This window comes from Amblyomma maculatum, chromosome 4 (assembly GCF_055883805.1).
Source record: "Amblyomma maculatum isolate TAMU_Amacu chromosome 4, ASM5588380v1, whole genome shotgun sequence".
Lineage (NCBI taxonomy): Eukaryota > Metazoa > Arthropoda > Arachnida > Ixodida > Ixodidae > Amblyomma > Amblyomma maculatum.
Window position 1 is genome coordinate 99,702,845 of NC_139347.1, and position 20,910 is coordinate 99,723,754.

Here is a 20,910-nt window from a genome sequence, read left to right on the forward strand (position 1 = left end):
AAATATATATTAGCAAGCTAAGCGTTCACAGCACTAAAAACTGTATCACCATACGGTGTTCCGTGCATCGTCGAAGTAAAGCGGATGACATGCTATTCCAGCTTTCTGAAACACCACTTTTAATTGGAAGACAACATCTAGTGGCCCCGCCGCGGTGGCTCAATGGATAGGGCGATCGACTGATGTGCCCAAGGATGCTCGCTTGCGTCCCGGCCAAGGCGGCCGCTTTTCGATGGAGGTGAAAAGCAAGGTATCCATGTGCTGCACGATATCACTGCACATTGAAGACCTTAGTTGGTCTAAATTTCTGGAGTGCGGCGTCTCGTAGCCTGAGTCACTTTGGGACGTTAAACCCCATAAACCAAACCAAACCAAACATCTAGTGTGCTATTATGGGATAGCGTCATGTACTGGTTGATATTGACTAATAATTAAAGTTGTCATGGAAAAGGATCGATGCGTCCTTGAAATAGCAAAAACTAAGAGCCAGCCAAGAGAGTATCTGCGGACATGCTGATTGTTGTGTTGTGGACAGTTTACAGTATGCGAAAAAAAAAAAAACTGCATTCAAAAAGCCTTTCCGAAAATTTGTCCACACTTTCTCCTTAGGATATCCTCTCTAGTTCTAATGGAAAAACCCAGGTGAATTCCACAAGGAAAGACTGCACATAAGAGATAAGAGAAAACAAACGCTCCTCACCAGGTATCATTGTTGACATTCACAAACGAGAACCCGTTCTGCTCGGTCAATGCAGCTACAGCCTTCCGGACACAGGGTGTGTGCAGGTCACGAGCCATTGCGAAACACTAGAAATCACCAGGCTGCTAAAAAAAAAAAGTTCGAACAAGCCGCACGCTGATTAACACTGCTTTTGGCGCAAGCTTGCTATGGGAAGGTAATCGGCAGAGCAAAACTGAAACCTTTCTTCGAAAACGTCGACTTATTGTGAAATCTCAACAAATGCGGCTGTAGAAAGTGTGCTTCACCAGGAAGTCGCTCAGTATAGAACAGCCGTTTGTATGAGGGCTTCAGCCAAAGTCTAAACACAAATTGTCCTTTAAGGAATGAAAAGGGTGCACCACGTCCGTTAGCGCACTCCCTTGTAGTAGGCGCATGGTGTTTTCTCCAAACACTCGGGTACGTTTTTACCACCCCATGCATGTACGGAATGCTTTACTATTGATAACAGATGCATTTCACTCCTAAAATCGTATTTATTTCATGCAATTAATTATCATTAGCAGGAGATGATTAACAGCTGCGATAGGCGTTCCGGACAGTATGGATATTAATTAGAAGACATAAAAACCATGGCTAAATACCTATATAAAGCATCGCATGTCTTGAAACGAAATCATCTTCCGTTGTCAGCCATAAGTATTCTCTATTTCTAGCGATGAAAATATTCCCCAGAGCTTGGAAAGAATGAAGCAGCCCTACAGATGCGTGCGCAAGAGGATATACTAGCCCTTTTATTAGTCCCTTCGGCTTATTCGTGCTACAAAATGGCGGTGCGCCCCGCCGGGGTGGCGCAGTGGTTACGGCGCTCGACTACTGTTCATAAGGCCGTGGGGTCGAATCCCGGCCTCGGCGGCCGCTTTTCGATGGAGGCGAAAAGCAAGGCGCCCATGTGCTGTGCGATGTCAGTACATATTAAAGAACCCCAGGTGGTCGAAATTTCCGGAGTCCTCCACTACGGCGTCTCTCATAGCCTGAGTCGCTTTGGGACGTTAAACCCCACAAACCAACCAATCAACAAAATGGGGGTGGATCGTTCGGTCACTGGAAGACCGCCGACCACATTTCTATAACAGCTACTGTCCTTGCCGTGATTCCTCCATACGTCCACTGATGAATGAGCTGGAAGCGCTGAATTCAGCGCGTGTACACAGCGTTCATCGGTACAGTGTGCATCACGCTACGCCCAGCAGACGACCTTGTTTCACAAGACCTAACATCACTGATATCATCGACCGAGAAGTTACGCAAGTAGAGATCAAAGTGAGACCCTGTCATATGAAATTCTTGCTCACCGATCGTTAAAAGTATGTACCTTCCTGTTGAGCCACGACCAGCGAAATCACTTTTGAAAATCCCATGGGGAGATTTTTTTATGAAAATGGTAATAAAAAAGTTTTGCGTACGCAACTAGTTAGCATTCGATCGTTTTCAAACTTTGTTCCCGTTTTGTTCGACACACGTGGTCCGATATTAAAATACCTTAATTTTGCACGCATGTAGTTCTGCGGCTTGAACTCAGTTAGTGCATGGCGAAAATAAAATAAAGAAATCGTTTAAAGACATTTCACTAAAATCTGCAACGTGATACATGCGTTTGAAGACAGGTTATTTTTAATACAGAAAATATGACCCAGCACATATATTTTTTTCTTTTGCGTTTGGTCAGTTTGACGAAAGAGCGCAGCGTGTATGCGCTAGAAAGTACAGGTGCGCCTACAACAGTAAAGAGAACACACTATATTGCTTTCTAACATTTTTTTTTCTTTTTTTCACGAGCTGCTTCGTTGAAACATCCCGCTAGTATATGTACATGCCGGCAGTGGACGCTTTTAAAAATGTGCGCTTTCTCATGGAGTGATCGGTCAGTCAGAATTTCATATGGCAGGTTCTCACCTTGACAAGGTATGACTTTGATCTCCACTTACGTAACTTCTCGGACGGTGATATCAGGTCTTTAAAACAAGATCGACTGCTGGCGTAGCCTGATACGCGCTGCACCAATGAAAGCTGTGCGCACGTGCTGAATTCAGCGCTTCCAACTTGTTCTTATCAGTGGACGTGTGACGGAATCATGGCACGAACGATAGCGGATATAAAAATTTCGAGAGCACTGTTGAATCTGCACTGCAGAAATGCGAAAGCCTGAGCGTTGCTGCTGCACAGAGTGCATCACGTTTGTTCTCATTATCATTATCAACCAAATGCACCGTCATTATCAATGCTACTGGATGTGTGACGGAATCATGGCACGAACGATAGCGGTTATAAAAATTTCGAGAGCACCGTTGAATCTGCACTGCAGAAATGCGAAAGCCTGAGCGTTGCTGCTGCACAGGGTGCATCACGTTTGTTCTCATTATCATTATCAAACAAATGCACCGTCATTATCAATGCTATTGGATGTGTGACGGAATCATGGCACGAACGATAGCGGTTATAAAAATTTCGAGAGCACCGTTGAATCTGCACTGCAGAAATGCGAAAGCCTGAGCATTGCTGCTGCACAGGGTGCATCACGTTTGTTCTCATTATCATTATCAACCAAATGCACCGTCATTATCAATGCTACTGGATGCGTGACGGAATCATGGCACGAACGATAGCGGTTATAAAAATTTCGAGAGCACTGTTGAATCTGCACTGCAGAAATGCGAAAGCCTGAGCGTTGCTGCTGCACAGGGTGCATCACGTTTGTTCTCATTATCTTTATCAACCAAATGCACCGTCATTATCAATGCTACTGGATGTGTGACGGAATCATGGCACGAAAGATAGCGGTTATAAAAATTTCGAGAGCACTGTTGAATCTGCACTGCAGAAATGCGAAAGCCTGAGCGTTGCTGCTGCACAGGGTGCATCACGTTTGTTCTCATTATCATTATCAACCAAATGCACCGTCATTATCAATGCTACTGGATGCGTGACGGAATCATGGCACGAACGATAGCGGTTATAAAAATTTCGAGAGCACTGTTGAATCTGCACTGCAGAAATGCGAAAGCCTGAGCGTTGCTGCTGCACAGGGTACATCACGTTTGTTCTCATTATCATTATCAACCAAATGCACCGTCATTATCAATGCTACTGGATGTGTGACGGAATCATGGCACGAAAGATAGCGGTTATAAAAATTTCGAGAGCACTGTTGAATCTGCACTGCAGAAATGCGAAAGCCTGAGCGTTGCTGCTGCACAGGGTGCATCACGTTTGTTCTCATTATCATTATCAACCAAATGCACCGTCATTATAAATGCTACTGGATGTGTGACGGAATCATGGCACGAACGATAGCGGTTATAAAAATTTCGAGAGCACTGTTGAATCTGCACTGCAGAAATTCGAAAGCCTGAGCGTTACTGCTGCACAGGATGCATCACGTTTGTTCTCATTATCAACCAAATGCACCGTCGTTATCAATGCTACTGGATGAGTGACGGAATCATGGCACGAACGATAGCGGTTATAAAAATTTCGAGAGCACTGTTGAATCTGCACTGCAGAAATGCGAAAGCCTGAGCCTTGCTGCTGCACAGGGTGCATCACGTTTGTTCTCATTATCATTATCAACCAAATGCACCGTCATTATCAATGTGTGACGGAATCATGGCACGAACGATAGCGGTTATAAACATTTCGAGAGCACTGTTGAATCTGCACTGCAGAAATGCGAAAGCCTGAGCGTTGCTGCTGCACAGGGTGCATCACGTTTGTTCTCATTATCATTATCAACCAAATGCACCGTCATTATCAATGCTACTGGATGTGTGACGGAATCATGGCACGAACAATAGCGGTTATAAAAATTTCGAGAGCACTGTTGAATCTGCACTGAAGAAATGCGAAAGCCTGAGCGTTGCTGCTGCACAGGGTGCATCACGCTTGTTCTCATTATCATTATCAACCAAATGCACCGTCATTATCAATGCTACTGGATGTGTGACGGAATCATGGCACGAACGATAGCTGTTATAAAAATTTCGAGAGCACTGTTGAATCTGCACTGCAGAAATGCGAAAGCCTGAGCGTTGCTGCTGCACAGGGTGCATCACGCTTGTTCTCATTATCATTATCAACCAAATGCACCGTCATTATCAATGCTACTGGATGTGTGACGGAATCATGGCACGAACGATAGCGGTTATAAAAATTTCGAGAGCACTGTTGAATCTGCACTGCAGAAATGCGAAAGCCTGAGCGTTGCTGCTGCACAGGGTGCATCACGTTTGTTCTCATTATCATTATCAACCAAATGCACCGTCATTATCAATGCTACTGGATGTGTGACGGAATCATAGCACAAACGATCGCGGTTATAAAAATTTCGAGAGCATTGTTGAATCTGCACTGCAGAAATGCGAAAGCCTGAGCGTTGCTGCTGCACAGGGTGCATCACGTTTGTTCTCATTATCATTATCAATCAAATGCACCGTCATTATCAATGCTACTGTCATAATTGCCATTATCAATAACTGCAGCGTCACTGTCCTCGCTACTATCATCTTCACGTTCGACAAGCAGAGATATGATACGCTTTTCATGATCCTGGACGTTGCGTAGTTGGTTAAAGCGCTCGGCTGGGGTTCCGAGGGATGGAGGTTCGATTCTCGGTGAAGACATGATTTTTCTGATGACGTCATTTGATTGACAGCTATAGTGCCGGAAGTATGATCCATTAAAGGCCTCGCCTTATAACGTGCTCGGGGAGTTTTCCAGTAACCGAACGATCCACCATCGAATAAGCCAATGTGACTTAGTAGGGGGTAGCGTGTCCTCTAGCTCACTTCCCTGTATGGTCACGGCATTCTTCCTTCATTTCCAGTAAGTTCTGTTGAACTGGGAACGGGCCAGCGCACTCCGTTTACTTGTATATCAACACTTGTGCATATATAGTCTTTGCCAAAAGTAACCAGGCAGCGTGCTCCCCTTCTCAGTCCGGTAGTAGAGAATTCGTAGAACTTCTGAAGCTCTAAACATATGCAAACTAAAGACGACCTCCTGTCCTCAGTTTTTAACAAGTTTTGACAATGTGGGATTCCATGTTGACTTTAGAAATCAAGCGGAAAGCAAAACATGCAGCCTGGCTACTTTTGGCAAAGACGGTACATACCTCACGTAAGTGACGTAGCATGCAAAGTTCGAATGGCAGCCGAGGCAGCTACTAAAGTAGTTCACAATAATTTCAGAGTCATTATAGCGCAGGGCATATATGTTTCAACAGCTCATGCTATAGTTCAAACCGTGGATAGAATCCCGCTTGCGGTGCGCTTTTTTAAAAAGCACGAAACAGTAGCACGAACAGCGGCTTGTCAACCGCGCGTACATCTTGCACTGATGAACCTACCAGCTCCCTGTGCAGAGTAACGGCGCAAAACAGGCCCAGCTATCGGAGCACGTTGCTGCTGCTGCTGGGGCAGTTTGTGCACTGGCGCCCCGTTGATTGGTGTTTCAATTGTCTTTCCCGGTACTGTACACAACGAAGGAGGGAGTAAAGAGCGGTGTCGGGTCCACGACGTCGAAAAGATACGCGCGCATTGCGCCTGCAGCAAAGCAACTCCTCTGTTTTAGTGTGCTGGGAGATAAACAAAGCCCGTGCACGCGTCATTGCCCAGTTTTGACGCAATCGCCGGTTCAGTTCATACACCCGTTGCGCGGAAGAACAAGTGCGCATGCGCGCAGATAACAGTACCTTGAAACGCCACCCATTTATTTGGGATCTCCTTTGACATTCATCTGCACCGGCACCTTATAAAGGCTGCGGCGTATGCGCTCTTCAAAAGAAATTAGCATCTACTTAAGTTTACTTGGGTTACTTCCAAATTAAAATATATGTAAGGTTGTTTACCGATAAAACCTGATTTTAGCGTCCCGAGCATGTTACTGAAAAATCAGGTAAAACCCGATTTTGTTTCCCCGTTTCTGAAAAAAAAAGAAAAAAAAAGAAAAATGTGCCCGTAAAACTGCTCTAAATTGGGAGCCGTTGCAGTAGAGTTTAAATCTCGGTCAATTGGTGCATGTTTTTGAAAAAAAAAAAAAAAGTCAAAAGACAGAACACAGAGAATAGACGAGGCACGCACAACGACTGGACTAACAACTGTATTTATTTCAGAAGCGGCTTCTGTTTCAGTCGTTTGATGAATCGATCTCTCGATTCTCGTGACTGACGCTGTAGATTCCCTTCTCGAGGAGTTTAACCAGTATACTTTCTGGAAGCCAGCCCACTAATGCAGGTGTTGAAGTCATTGCATGACTATTGGCACGACGCAACTGTGCGCTACTCCGGGCTTACCAATTCCGCATTTACATTGTTGCGCCTAGATAATGGTAGCTGCGATGCTGAGAGAACCTTCTCTCAGCTTCTCAGAAGAGATATCCCCAAAGACCGGACAGGTCTCGTAGCGAAACCGAAAATTATATATATGTATGTGAAAAGACGTGTAATAAGTCGATAACCAGCTTGTGTGAATAACATGTTTCATGTCCCAAAACTGTTCCAGGCTCTTTACTGCTAGTAATTATTAATTATCAAAGAAACACGTAATTCCGAAATATATTCTTGGTAATTCAGATTATTCCCCGCTTACCAGCAAAACATAGCCATATTTGTTACCATTCGATCAAGAAGAATCAAATAACTATTACAGCTTGTAAATCACCCCCCCCCTCAAAAAGAAAATCCGAATTTCGGCAGTTTTCACGAAAAACCCGGTTCACGCCCTATTATCAAATTGGAAAATAGGTTCCGATTCCCCCCCCCCCCCCCCCCCCACCTGTTTAGAAAACTATATGCGACGTAAAAGAAACAACCCTAAATACATGCTGTGAGCAGGACCAGTGCGCTGTTTTAAAGCGCTGTTAGCAGTAAACACTGTGGCCGGAACCGGAGTCTCTCGATCGAGTGCTTCATGAGGTGCAGTGTTTTAGAACTTCTACTACAACTACTTTCCCGCATTATTAGGACAGAACATTCATTACGCAATGAACATTGCTCCCTGGCACTGGCTAGAGAAACGGGCAAAATGCTACACATAATTGACTGTAACCACTCACCCAATGGGTTTAAATTTCCGCTTACTCTGGCTTAAATGTCAGCAAGCTGCATCTTTTGAATGTATTACCATACATAAACGAGAACTGGCGGTACTTTAACAAAAGAGGGGGCACGTGATTGCGGAACAACAATCCCGGCCCCAGGGTAACCTGGGTAGGATCCCAGCCCCTACCACAGCGATGCGAATTTTTAAACTTACGGCTAGCCTACTTACTATATAAACGTCGGAAGGCGTAGGACGGACCACTTGTTTGCACGCGAATTCCTATGGTTACCCATGTTTAAAAAAAAATTGTTTCGGTCCAACCGTTATAATACACACCGCTATTCACATTTCAAGGCTCTTTATTTTGGACTAATTTAGTCACAGACTGCTTATGTCAGCGGCCAGGATAAAGGTGGAACTAATAGCTTCTGCTTTGATTTCGTTTTGGTGCCAATGGATCCAGGTAATTATGATCATCAAATTACCCTTTCTGAGCTTTCTCCTATAATAATGAGATTAACCAGCCACTCCTCCTGGTCCTGATAACGTAACTTCAAAAACGATAAAGATCCTCTTTGAGGAGTCACCTGACTCGTTATTAGAGCTAGTAAATTATTCCATCAAACATGCTCAGATACACCCAGAATAGAAACTTGGCAAAGTGATTCCGCTACATAAGAACAAAGGTGGTGCCTTTTCCGTGAATAATATTAGACCAATTTTATTGAGATGAAACATCGTAAAATGAATTGAAAAAGTCATACTTATACATATTTCAGACCTCGTGAACCAACAAAATATCCTCAGCCCTTGCCGATCTGGTTTCAGTCAAAAGTGTCCCATCTGGAATGTGCATGCCGACCTTGAGAGTAGAGTTCTTTTAGCACTAGACATAACATTAGATATAGCTAAAGCCTATGATAGCTATGAACATAGCATTTCATTGCAAAAATTAAATGTTCTTCAGTTTCCACATTATTTAGTGACGTAGATATGTATCTGCATTCCTTCAAAACAGAGTTTTTCTGTGCATTAAATGGCGTTCATTATGGCAGATACAAGCAAGCCAGGGGAGTTCCGCAAGGAGAAGTCGTCTCACCTGTGCTTTTCAACATACTACTCAGCTCAATTCCAGTTAATCATGATGTCCGCACTTACGTACATGCAGATGATATTGCATTTTTTGCAGCTGCATTGGATGTTCAATCCCTTTATCTCTGCTTGCCAATGTACCTAAACTCAATTGAGAATTGGTCGTGTGGCTTGCGTCACGCTAAATGTGAACCAGAGCACTGTCCTTGTTTGCAATATAAAAGATCCCATAAGTCTGTCTTTAACGTATCAGCAACAAATAATTCCCCAATTAGATCTTTAAAGTTATCTAGGGGTCATCTACGATAAACTTTCATGGTAGCACCACATTAACCATGTCACCAAGAAAGGGGCGACATGATGCATCTCAGTGTAATGAAAAGGCAGGTGTAGGAATATATTGTCCGCATCTAGACTGGTCTTTTTCTGTTCATCTTCCGGACTTCACCCAAATTTTTCAAGAGTAGTTTCTGGCAGTGGTACTCGCTCTACCAAAACTAGATTCCTCTTTTTCTGCAGAGGCTGTAATTACAGATTCTCTATCCTTGTGTTCATCCCTCTTTTCGTCAGTGGATTCTGCAATTGTAAAAACCTTTCTGTCCCTGATCCCTCGACACTTGAAATTTGTACACATGGTATGGGTACCAGGTCACAGCAATGAGACTTTCAATGAATAGGCTTATAACTTGGCAGTCGCTCAATGGCCCAGTATTATCTATCCTTCTGGCGACAGTGTGTATCACTGCAGTGAGGTTTCGGAGAAAAATTTTATTGAACATGCAAACTGGACACCTTTTATGGTCTAACGACTACCTGCATCTCAAATATTCTTGGAGTAGGAAGTTGCGCCATTCATGGCAACTTGAGGTTTCTCTAACAAGGCTGCACTGCCATAACCCTCCTCTAAATTTCTATCTTCGCAAGTCTGGCTTGGCACTTCCTCCAGCCTACGCATTTTGTAGTGAACAGGAATCATTAGATCATTTTTTATTGCTTTTCCGCAGTTTCATTACGTTGAGAAGACAATTGATGGAAAGGCCATTGCAACAGCTAGGCCTCAGTTTAAGTAGTCAGACATTGTTATAATTTGGCACCACCATCCCCTTGGACACTGTCACAGGTCTGTTTTTACTGCCATGAAAATTTTTTTACTGGAATCAAATCGCTTGCCTAAATTTTTCAACATCACATCTACAAATCCCAGTGTCAATCTCCTGTATGACTTTATTTTATTTTTTTCACTCTTTCCTTTTCCTCTACACCTGCAATCATTTTTTTTTTTACAAGTAAGCATACTCAAAAACTTTCTTTGCTGCCCAATACTTGGCCGATCCCCCTCTGTGGGTATGTGCCATGTTTAGACAACAGCAGCCGCTCCACTGCGGGGCAGAGAGGACTGATGGAATACCTACTGCTCGTGAGAGTTTTCAAATTTTAGCAAATAGATTTTCATGGTCCCTTTAAACTGTCTTTCAAAAGTATTTTCTTTATTACTAAATTAATCGCTGCATTCATTCCGGAGGATGTCAGCGTCATCGAGGCCGACGTGCAAAAAAGTGCCCAAACAATATTAACTGCAGGGCAGTAAATAATCGCAAGGTAAAACTGTTCAGGTATATGTTTCCAGTCATCACAAAAAGAATACATTGAAGTAGTGCTTATTTATGCACAATAGGAGACATCTTCCACCACCTCATCCATACCAGTTACTGGTTGCTAGATTGGTATCAGAAGTGGCACAATTTGTAGAAGCATGTAGCAGGCTGAATGTAAAGGCACAGGTTGGTGTAATTGGCACAGCATTCTCACCATTCTCCTTGTTAACGAGTCGTGTCACTGGATCAGAGTTAATTCGCATAGCCCGAGAACTACCTAAAAATTTATATCTTGTAGGCATAAAACCCAAAACCACCAAGCCTTGTACTCTACTTGAATCCACGTTCAAGCCCCAAGGCAGAACTAGATCAATGGTGCTTGCCCAAGACAGGTCCCCGGTCCCACTTGCTTTCCTCAAAACTTTTCTTTTGATAAAACACCAGAATGATTGCATGCAGTAAAACTTCACCTGGTCTTGTTGGTTCATTGTCTTTTGCAGTGCAACAGTGATATCAAGCAAAAGAACAATGCAAGAGTTGAAAACACAACTTGGCATGTCTGAAGTAGACAAAATAAAACCACTATCTGCCACTCAGCACTCAAAAATTGATAACTATGAGATAACCATGTTTTCATGGCCTTGCACATTGTGGAAGCCCAGTCTTGTCAGATATTTTAAAGAAAGCAAGTGTGAAACTGCAACACTCTTTAGTCATGTTCACACACATTTTTATTACAGCATGCATCGTCCGTGGTCATATGAACATTCTATACATAATGTATATACAGAATAAAAACATGCACAAGTTGACAATGATTTAAATAAACCTACATGGTCACGACATTTATACAATAAAAACTTATGGCCTGTGAGAAAAAAGGAGTCAAGGTTTCATCACAAGATATCACAGCATTTTGTGCATTGTCATGGCAGCACAAATAATTGTCAGTAGCATAGCAGAGTGTACTTTGGCCTCACAAGTGTGGTGCACGATGTTGCCGCCTGAAGGCTGCACAAAGTATTTATATAAATGCATTTGAAATATGGTTGCATACAACTCAAGAACAAAGTGAGTGGCAGATGCCTTTCAGTCAAAGACATTGTACAATTTTTATGGTGTGATGGTCAATCTCCTTTACCTGCCACACACTGATGTCTCACTAGTAGGTATAGGTATTAACCATGAAGTAAAGAGAATCGACGAACACCAATGGCTAAAAGGATTCCTTTGAGGGAAATCCACCATTTCATTCTTGAGTTGCGTCCAACTATAGTTAGTAATATGCCAGATTGGCTTGTCTTGTGGGGAGGCGAGCATAGGTGACAAGCACCAGTATCATATGCAACAATTTGCAACACTCTTGGCTATTTTGAACGTGCCTGGTTTGAGAGTGATGCTCTTTAGGTCTTTTTCGTGAACATTCTTCAGACAACATGACAGCAGGCCATGTTCACGGCTACAATACTCAAAAATGTACTCAAAGACCTTGTCAATGTTTTCTCCTGTTGCACTGGATGTTTCAAAGTAGGGCACCTTATCCTTGGGCAAGCCTGGGTTTAAGCTTCTGGCAAAAGTTTCTGCCTCAACTACTGAAACCTGCAAGCAAAAAAGCCCCAAATACATGAGACAATACAGTCATGATTCAATAATAAAGGCTTTATACCTCTCTTCAAGAACTACCAATAGAAAGCTAATCACACTCAATCATAATTATGAGGGCTTTTATTCAAGGTGCAGACAGACACCCATTTTCTAAGTATTTTGGCGTAGGAAAAAAAAGAAGGCTTATTGCCAATGTATTAAGCTCTTCCATTCACTTTGCAGGTGCCCCGTTGAATCAACTCAATGCTCAACTCAAGCCAAAATCTTGTTTGCTGCAACTCTGGCTATGAGCGATGCAGTAAAGGAGGGGTCAGGAAGTTTACCACCTAGGTTCTTCAATGTGGACTGACATTGTACAGCACACAGGTGCCTTGCTTTTCGCCTCCATCAAAAAGTGGTCACCGCGGGCAGGACTCTATCCTGCATCCTTGGGCACAGCAGTCGAGTGCCCTAACCCCTGCACCACGATGGCAGGTCCTATACTACCAACAAGCAAAGCTTATTCAAGAGCTTTTTAAGAAATATGAAGGCAAATGTAACAGACAAAGCTATGCGGCAATACAGCATCTAAAGAATGCAAACAAAACCCAAAGGAAGGAAAGAGCAAACAAATACAAAATACCTCAAGACACTAGTAGACTTGGTCCTAAAAACAAAATTTTGCAATTTTGACTTGGATTGGCAGTTGATACAAGAACTCAAACATTGCTGTGCAAAAAGCTTGTAAACTTGTGCTGGCTGGACAAAATGGTGAAAATGGGAGTACGGAACCTTTTATTGGAGACAGGGCTGCAACTACAAGGTGGCCAAGATGCCAAAGGCATGAGACCAGACTGCCTTGTTCTGCTTTGAGTCATTTTTTCCAGGTTCTAGCTCAGTGCTTTCAATATTGTTTGTAGCTCTGTAGTATTCTTTACTTTTCTCTGAATTTGCAGCAAGTGCTCAAACAGTTGCGAACAGCCCGCATGCCGCTTTGCACCTTCCATCTGCTTGCTTTCTTTCACACATTGAATATGATAAATACCTACACAGAAGCAGTACACCCCCTTTCACAAGCCTGTAGAATGTGACTGGCAAAAAATTACAATTTCTTCGTACCTTGGGCATATTACTCGAGAATGAGAAATGCTCTTTAAAAATGCCACATTAAGAATTGGGCTGCACATATGTACTGAAGTATGTATACACAAATGGAAGCAAAATTAAACAGTTTAGGTAATAAAAGCACATGAAGAAAGGTTCAGAAAATTGTACAAGGCAAGAATGGTAGATTAGAAACTCCTGTAGGGTAAAAAAAATAAAATGCCACAATTTTTTAGGTGCTTCTCCCAGAATTCCATTCAATACTCTCATAAAAAGAAAATCAGCCAACACAGATGACTGCAAAAACTGGGCAGCACTTAGAAAAAATTGAATGTTATAGAACTATTAGAATTAGCATACCAACATTTAGGTAAACCTGTTTCTGCATTGATCTCCTCTCGAATGTTCACACCGAACATTAAATTTCACACACAACGAGCCCGGCCAACTCTACACACTACAGCCATTGAACCTTCTTAGCACTGCATAAAAAAAAAAACGGAAAGTTGAGCATCCATACCTGCCGTTTTGCTGTACCTAGTAGGTCAATCTTCGTTCCAACAATCACCTTCAAAGCAAAGTCGTCCACCATGCTCAGTAACTGGACGTACCTCGTCCTGTGAACAAGAGACAAACATATCACCATGGTGCAATGAGATATGTTAAGGGGTTCAACGTCCTGATGCTGCATGTCATGAAACATTTCCAACTGTCAGAACAGTGATCACAAGAACAGAAGTGTAACTATATAGTCTGTTAAAAGTCACAATGCTGATGCAATATAAGCTGAGAAAGATAAACTATGGAAGCTCAATGAAAATAAGCGGCTACTCTGTATACAGAGTGCAGGCCATGTGCCAATAAATTTTATTGTCCAAAAAAAGAAACATTAGTAATGCAGCACCCACCAGCAGATTGATGCAAGCCAAGCTCCTGATGTTTCAATAACTATAATAAATATGCAAAATGAAGGAAACAACCAAGCAAGGTCTCCTTTATCATGCTCTATATATATGCATTAGCATTTTGTATTTCAGCATTCAGCCTTCAACTGCTAGAATAAGATTACGAACATATGCGAAAGGTGTGTCAGCAAGCTACACTGCCAACCTCTGCGAATACATAAGCGCAACTGGACTTCACACCTTTTAACTTTCTATCTCCAGGATCCCATTCCCCCTTTCTCAACTTATGCCTTGTGGCAAACTTTTCGGAAAAAAAAAAAAAAAAAAAAGCCAGCTTTGTAGCTTCTCTGTGGCTTCCCGACGCTCTATTCTAGCACATGACTTGTATTACAACACTGCTACACCTTACTGCTGAAGCATCTCTTCAAGACCCACAGGCTCCATATAGATACTTGACACTTCCTATACGTTTGACTGCAACGAGGGATTTGTCTAGCACCCTATGCAGTGGGAAGAATATGTAATTTACTAACAGGAGAGAAAGGCTATTTTGAACCAAAGCTGGCAAACCTGAATCAAGTTTTTACACAGATACAGAGGTGCCAAGCAAAAGAAATGGCATTGCTGGAAGAACAATCAAAACAGTGTTTGCACCTGATGTGACCCAGACCTAGCACTGGGCTGCATCCATGTATGGCTACAGGTTTCCATGGCCCTATTTACCAGCAATAAAGTGACATCACTGCCCCAGCCTCCTCCTGTGCGACTTGAGAGAAAATACTGGTTTCTAGCAGGTCCAGTAGCACGAATTCATGTTACAGATGCATGAAAGTCTCGACACTTTAAGCCTCTTCCTTTATTGACTACACAAGGCAACAATAACAAAGCATGCATTTAGACCGGTATACGGACCTTATGCATACCAGGGACTTGAAAATAAAACAGAATTAAGTGTGTTATGCACTGCTTCGTCAAATCCTACTGAACTAATGCAATACTTCTTGACTTGTCGTTGAGCGCAGGTCCATAAGGTAAACAGAATTTTCAGTACAGCAGGATGCATAACCTACAATATGTTGCCTTATAGTTTCACCACAAGGAGCTGCTAAACACCCTCGCTGGTGTTAGAGGTGTGAACAACCTTCATGGCAGATACTGAGGATCACATTAAAAGTAACACAAAGGATTTTGTTAACACAAAATTAAAGGTTTAAAAAGCAAGGCTTTTTTTCAAAAGCAGGCAGAGCATTTATTTGCTAGTTCACGAGAAAATTCATTTATTGCATATAGTCTAGACCTGAAAAACGACCAGTACAAATGTGCACAAAAACTTACATTAATGCCTTGAAGCTTTCTCGAGAGGTAACATCGAATGCCATTATAGCAACGTCAGCATTTCTGCAGTAGAACATGCTCAAGCCAACATATCGTTCTTGTCCTGCAGTGTCCTGGTTAAACGAGAACAGTAACAGAATGCCAGCAATCTTATAAAACAATATTTCAACAGCCGTATTTCAGAACTTAGTTTTAAAAATGCAAGAGCCAAGCCAAGCCAAACTATCAAATGCAAATGCTTACCCAAATCGCAATATTGTGCTTCCCCAACATTTTCAATGTGAATGCTGCACCTAGTGTGGCCTACAGTCAGGAAGAGAATGCAAATGTGCAGTTTACAAATTCAAACAGTAGACATTTTACACAACATTTAAAAAAATCCTTGCACAGCATTGCATCTACAAGTGCCCGAGAAAAGAACAAAAATACTGGAACTTGAGCCGCTTACGCAAAATTATTCAGCCTAACGAGTCAGAGAACCATATCGCAATATTGAAAAATGAGATATGACAGTATGCACGCGCTGCAGAGTGCACGCCTTCGAAAGCAGCCGCAAATTCCCTCTCGTTTACACATATTTCAGGTAAACAATCGAAAACTGCGCATCTTGGCACTCCAGTTTGTTTCGATTGTGGTCTCCGTTTACGATAGCGGCACGGGAGATAGACCGCTCCAGCGACCATGGCCTGCTTACGCGGCACCCGTGTCGCTTTTCACATTCCATACGTATTGGCATGACAATGTAGTACTGTTGATGAATAAATATTTCGACGTTTGAAAGGGAGACCCTAAACCCTCAACAGGCAGCTAGAAAAAGTCAGGTATATGCGAGGCGGTACCGGTGGAAAACACGGGAACCAAAACTTACTTTTGGGTACTCTTCGAACCGCTTCTCGAGGTACCGTACGAGAAGAGATGTCTTGCCAACGCTCGAGTCTCCCAGGATGATTACTTTCAGGTCACTGCACAAACGGCAAACGCAGTTGCAAACGGCTAAGTAAAAAGCCGGCATACGTGTTCGCGCTTGCACTCGAATTGCACAAAGGAAGCGCAACGGTCGTCAATCCGTACGTACGCTGTCTGTAGCTTCACGCCCATGCTTTGTCGTGTCGATGTCCAGCTAGGTCGATGTTCACGGCTTGCGCGCCGGCTGGGCAGCTCTTGCGGGGCGGACAGCATGTGCGGCATGTGGGAGCAGAGAGTAAAGTTGTGGCACCCCGGCTTCGCAGTTGACTTATCAGAGCCAGCGGCGGAGGGGTGGGCAGCCTTCACTCTCTCCACAGACAGCCAGGAACCAGTGGCATGTTTGTTTTCGTTGACGTTGCTGACGCACCCGTGCGCAGTATGGCCTGCCAAAGAGATAGCATCGAGAACGCTCTTCCAGCACGGCCGACCACCACCTAGACCGTTTAATTTGAGGCGCCATAAGGCTCCCACGTCGCAGAGCAATTCGCGCGGAAGAGAGCATGCAGAACGCGGACGGCTTTCGACTGGCAATCAAATAACAGACCGCTAAAGGTTCATTGCGTGTAATGCAAATTGTGCTCTAGGCGACAATGCGTAAACAAGCCGGTCATGGCGTAAACAAGCTTTCTTAGCAAGAGTAGCAAGAGAGCAGGAGGGGAAGGAAACGAGCACAATGGAAACGAGGAATATCTGCAGTCGCATGTCAAGCCAAGTCATACGGCTTGATATTGAAGAAAAGAAGTTCTGGTTTCGGCGACGTGCGCTACAACGACCGGGCGGCAGGAGCGCCGTAAAAGCGCGCCGTATTATTTTTCTCAATTTTCCCACCTCGTCAGTTGCCTGCCGTGATACGGACCTCCAGAATACAAAGGCTATTTGCGCAATCATTGATGATAGGAAAATCATGTTATATCGGTGCGAACGCGTCGTTATCGATAACCATCTCTACTGTGAAAAACTCACGATTACAAAGCATTTAAATTATGCTGGTTTATAATAAAAAGAAGGACTATAAAAAGTTGCGCGTTCATTTTACAAAATGTCTCTGAGAAGTTAAAACACGATAGCAGCGTTGTTTCCTCCTTTTTTTTTTTTTTTTTCGTAGTGCAAGTATTTTGATTTGTGCCTTTTTGTCTACTGCCCCAAGCGAACGTTTTGCGTGCTTTTTGGGGGTCGGAGGCTGCTAGTAAAATCTTTTGTGGACGCTGTAACGAATATAACAATTAAATGTGGCTGAAACGGCATATCCCATGGTCGAACGTCGGCAGGCAAGCTAATTGCCAATCCATATAAGAAAGGTATAAGAAAGTTTGAGTGAGTAGCCAGTGAGCGATAAGGGAATGATTGTCGCTATCTCCTGCAGCCAGATACGAAAAGGATAAAGGCTGAAATTTCGATAAAAAGAAATATAGAAATTCCAGTTTCGTGCCAGTATTGAACTTGGGCTGCCTCTGGTACAGCACAAAACGAACAACGTCTCTTCAGTGAGTCACTATGGCGTTTCCTATCCTTCTCATTGTTTTCCTGGCTTCTCCTGTGGCTCCCAATATTTTGTTGTCTTGCTTTGTGAAAAGTATGAATTTCAAATTTTGTAGTTTGTGACAAATACGGAGTGATATTTTCAGATGTTGCAGGCGATAGTCTGTGTGCGTGTGCGTGCGTGCGTGCGTGTGTGTGTGTGTGCGTGTGCGTGTGTGTGTGTGTGTGTGCGTGTGTGTGTGTGTGTGTGTGCGTGCGTGCGTGTGTGTGTGTGTGTGTGTGTGTGTGTGTGTGTGTGTGTGTGTGTGTGTGTGTGTGTGTGTGTGTGTGTGTGTGTGTGTGTGTGTGTGTGTGTGTGTGTGTGTGTGTGTGTGTGTGTGTGTGTGTGTGTGTGTGTGTGTGTGTGTGTGTGTGTGTGTGTGTGCGCGCGCGCGCGCGCTCGTGCGTGCGTGCGATAGAGATGTAAGCACAGATGATCGAAGAAAAAAATCTAGAACGGAGCGTCACAAAACACGTCCGAAGTCTAGTCATTAAATATAAAATGGAAATCATCAGAGGAAACTGGCCGTGATAGTGCTACGGCAAGGTGTAAGCGGCAGCTCTCGCCTGGCTTCGATTTCACTGCATGACATCGCTCGAAACATGGGACGCTTAAATTTCCGCCAGAGCATGCACAAGCACTAAAGAACACTGCGTACCAATCTGCAGATTTGTGTCTGGCAACTGTATTGATTAAGTTCTCAAGAATCAATGCGCATAACAGGGGCACCAGAGGAGGATGTCTTGCAGAGACTGCGCATGTGATGTCGCGCTCTCTCCCCCCCCCCCCCCCCCCCTAAGTTTAGACTCACAAATACTTTATGAAGGGAAGAAGAGGCGTATATAAAATTGTAAACCACCCGTCTCTGTCATTCTACAACCGTTCTACACTGCGTGCAGAATATCATCATTGGCCATCTGCAAACTTTATAGGGTAAATGCTATACAAAAGACTGGATGGTTTAATCAAATGAACCGGCGAATAAAAGAGCAAATACATGATCTCTAATGAACGACGCTTAACGGAATGGAAACGATGCCCAACAGGAGGCGCATGCAATCAAGCTGACTTAGGGTACCTCTAAGCTGACTCCGTGTAAAGGCTGAAGTGGTGAAACCGGTGCAGGATGACGTCGAGTTTTATGCATCCGCACTGCAGCCGGGGACTGTCAGGGAAAACACGGCAACTTACAAAAGCAGAGCACGTTCCTCTGCCTGTGTATCGTGTAGCGGACTGAACCAATCACGATTGAGACACATTCAGTAAGTGCACCTTGTTGGGGAGTATACCTTTTTTTTTTTCTTTTTATTGAAGGTGGAATTAAAAGGTTTCAGTTCAAATGAAAAGCGACAAAATGCTCTTTCTCGGAGAGAAACGTACTTTCTGGCACAGCTTTCAGCACTGCTGATTAACTTTCACCGTTTGCGCTCTGCAGTCTGCACATAGGTATATGCCGTCACACATGTCGTTGTAGCGTGTATTGGCGACGCCCAAGGTCTACCGAATTGGCGATCTCTTCCTAGGAGGGCAAGTATATACGTAACGGTCAGAAAATTATTTATCGTGGAAGACGTCCTGAAGTCTGATGGTGGAATAATAATAAGTGTGAGGCAAACATTATGCTTCGACAGCACGTAAAGTTTGGGTTGGAGATACTTCACAGTTTATGCAATGAAGACAACAGTTACCAGAGATTCGTTAGGAGCTGCGTCTAAAAGTAACGTGTTCTTCGAAAAGAGAACATATTATTTTTTTAAACATGTAACGTCGTCGAATTACGCCGTCATTATCATTGTCATCACCAGCTTTAATAAGTCCATAGCAGGACGAATGATCCTCCCACTCCAATTAATCCTGTCCTGTGCCACTTTAGGCCGCCTCGCCTCATCGCCGCAAATTTCCTAACTTCGTCCGCCCATTTAATTTTTTGCCGCCCCCCTGCGGCGTATTTGCCTACTCTGGGATCTCAGTCCGTAACTCTAAGCGTCTGCTGACCTAACTGCATGCCCCGCTCCCGGCCACTTTCTCTTCTTAATCCCATCTACAAAATACTATATATTATCTTGAACCTGCTCCCTATCCCAAACTTTCTTCCCGTGTCACAGCTATCTCTCTCGTTTTCCTGGCTCGCTGTGCTGTTCTGAAGTTAATTTCGCATATTTTCGTGGCCTTTCAACCTTCTATACTCATACCTCAGTATTGGTGAGATGCGGCTATTGCATACTTTCTTTTCGCGAGATTCTGCAAAGTCGGTGTTCAGGACCCGATCGAGTGCACGAAACGCATTACACATCATTCATATTTTTCTAGCCGTCTCCATTCCGTGGTCTGAATCACTCAACAGCGACAACAAAACGATGACATTCAGGAGAAAGAACTTACTGACGTCCCTCGTGAATTACAAAACGTGGCCAACAGCCGCTCATTTATGCACGAATCGTGCGGCGTTTACCGGAAACCAAACAACACATTGCTTTTTCTTTATTGTCAACTTCAAAACCTCATTTTGCACACACAAAATGTACGCGACAAACGCATAACATAAGTTAAAAAACCACGTCACTTCAAACTGCGTGGTTCATTAAAATTCGCGCATGTGTAAAGGCGTTTCCATACTCGGAAGCCACTGCCGAACCTTCGGGTTTTACTCAACAATGTGGCGGCATGACAGCTCAACATCTTGTCACAGTTCCTCACATGTGCTTTCAGCATAGTACTAGGCACAAACAAGACTTATCTTTCTGGGTTATCGCATGATGCGCTGTTTTTCGCGTGGGATACAAGTAGGTTCCACTCTCTGCTTGCAAGGGTGAGATGTCGTATATACGTGGTCTTTCTAACGACGAACGTTACGACCGCGGTTTCTTTGGCCCTTGCTAAACGTAGAACCCGAGGAGCGTATGCTAGTTTAATTCGTAACAAAGCAGAAGTTAAATAGAGTAAGGAAAAGAACAAAAAGTCCAGCTTGAAGTTATGAGGTAATTGGTTCGGTTGGTTGGTTGGTTGGTTGGTTGGTTGGTTGGTTGGTTGGTTG

The 20,910-nt window shown here is 43.5% G+C and overlaps 1 protein-coding gene across 1 annotated transcript; it reads right to left on the reverse strand.

Annotated features, from left to right (window-relative positions):
* Positions 1-11,167: 11,167 nt before the first annotated feature.
* Positions 11,168-16,855, reverse strand: LOC146191790 (ras-related protein Rab-7a-like). Its single transcript, XM_084602291.1, has 6 exons — positions 16,467-16,855; positions 16,260-16,353; positions 15,635-15,694; positions 15,392-15,504; positions 13,672-13,768; positions 11,168-12,062 (listed from the first exon to the last, which is right to left on the reverse strand). Exons 1-6 carry the CDS (start codon positions 16,577-16,579, stop codon positions 11,802-11,804), a joined length of 738 nt encoding a protein of 245 aa, XP_084458417.1. The 5' UTR covers positions 16,580-16,855; the 3' UTR covers positions 11,168-11,801.
* Positions 16,856-20,910: the final 4,055 nt, after the last annotated feature.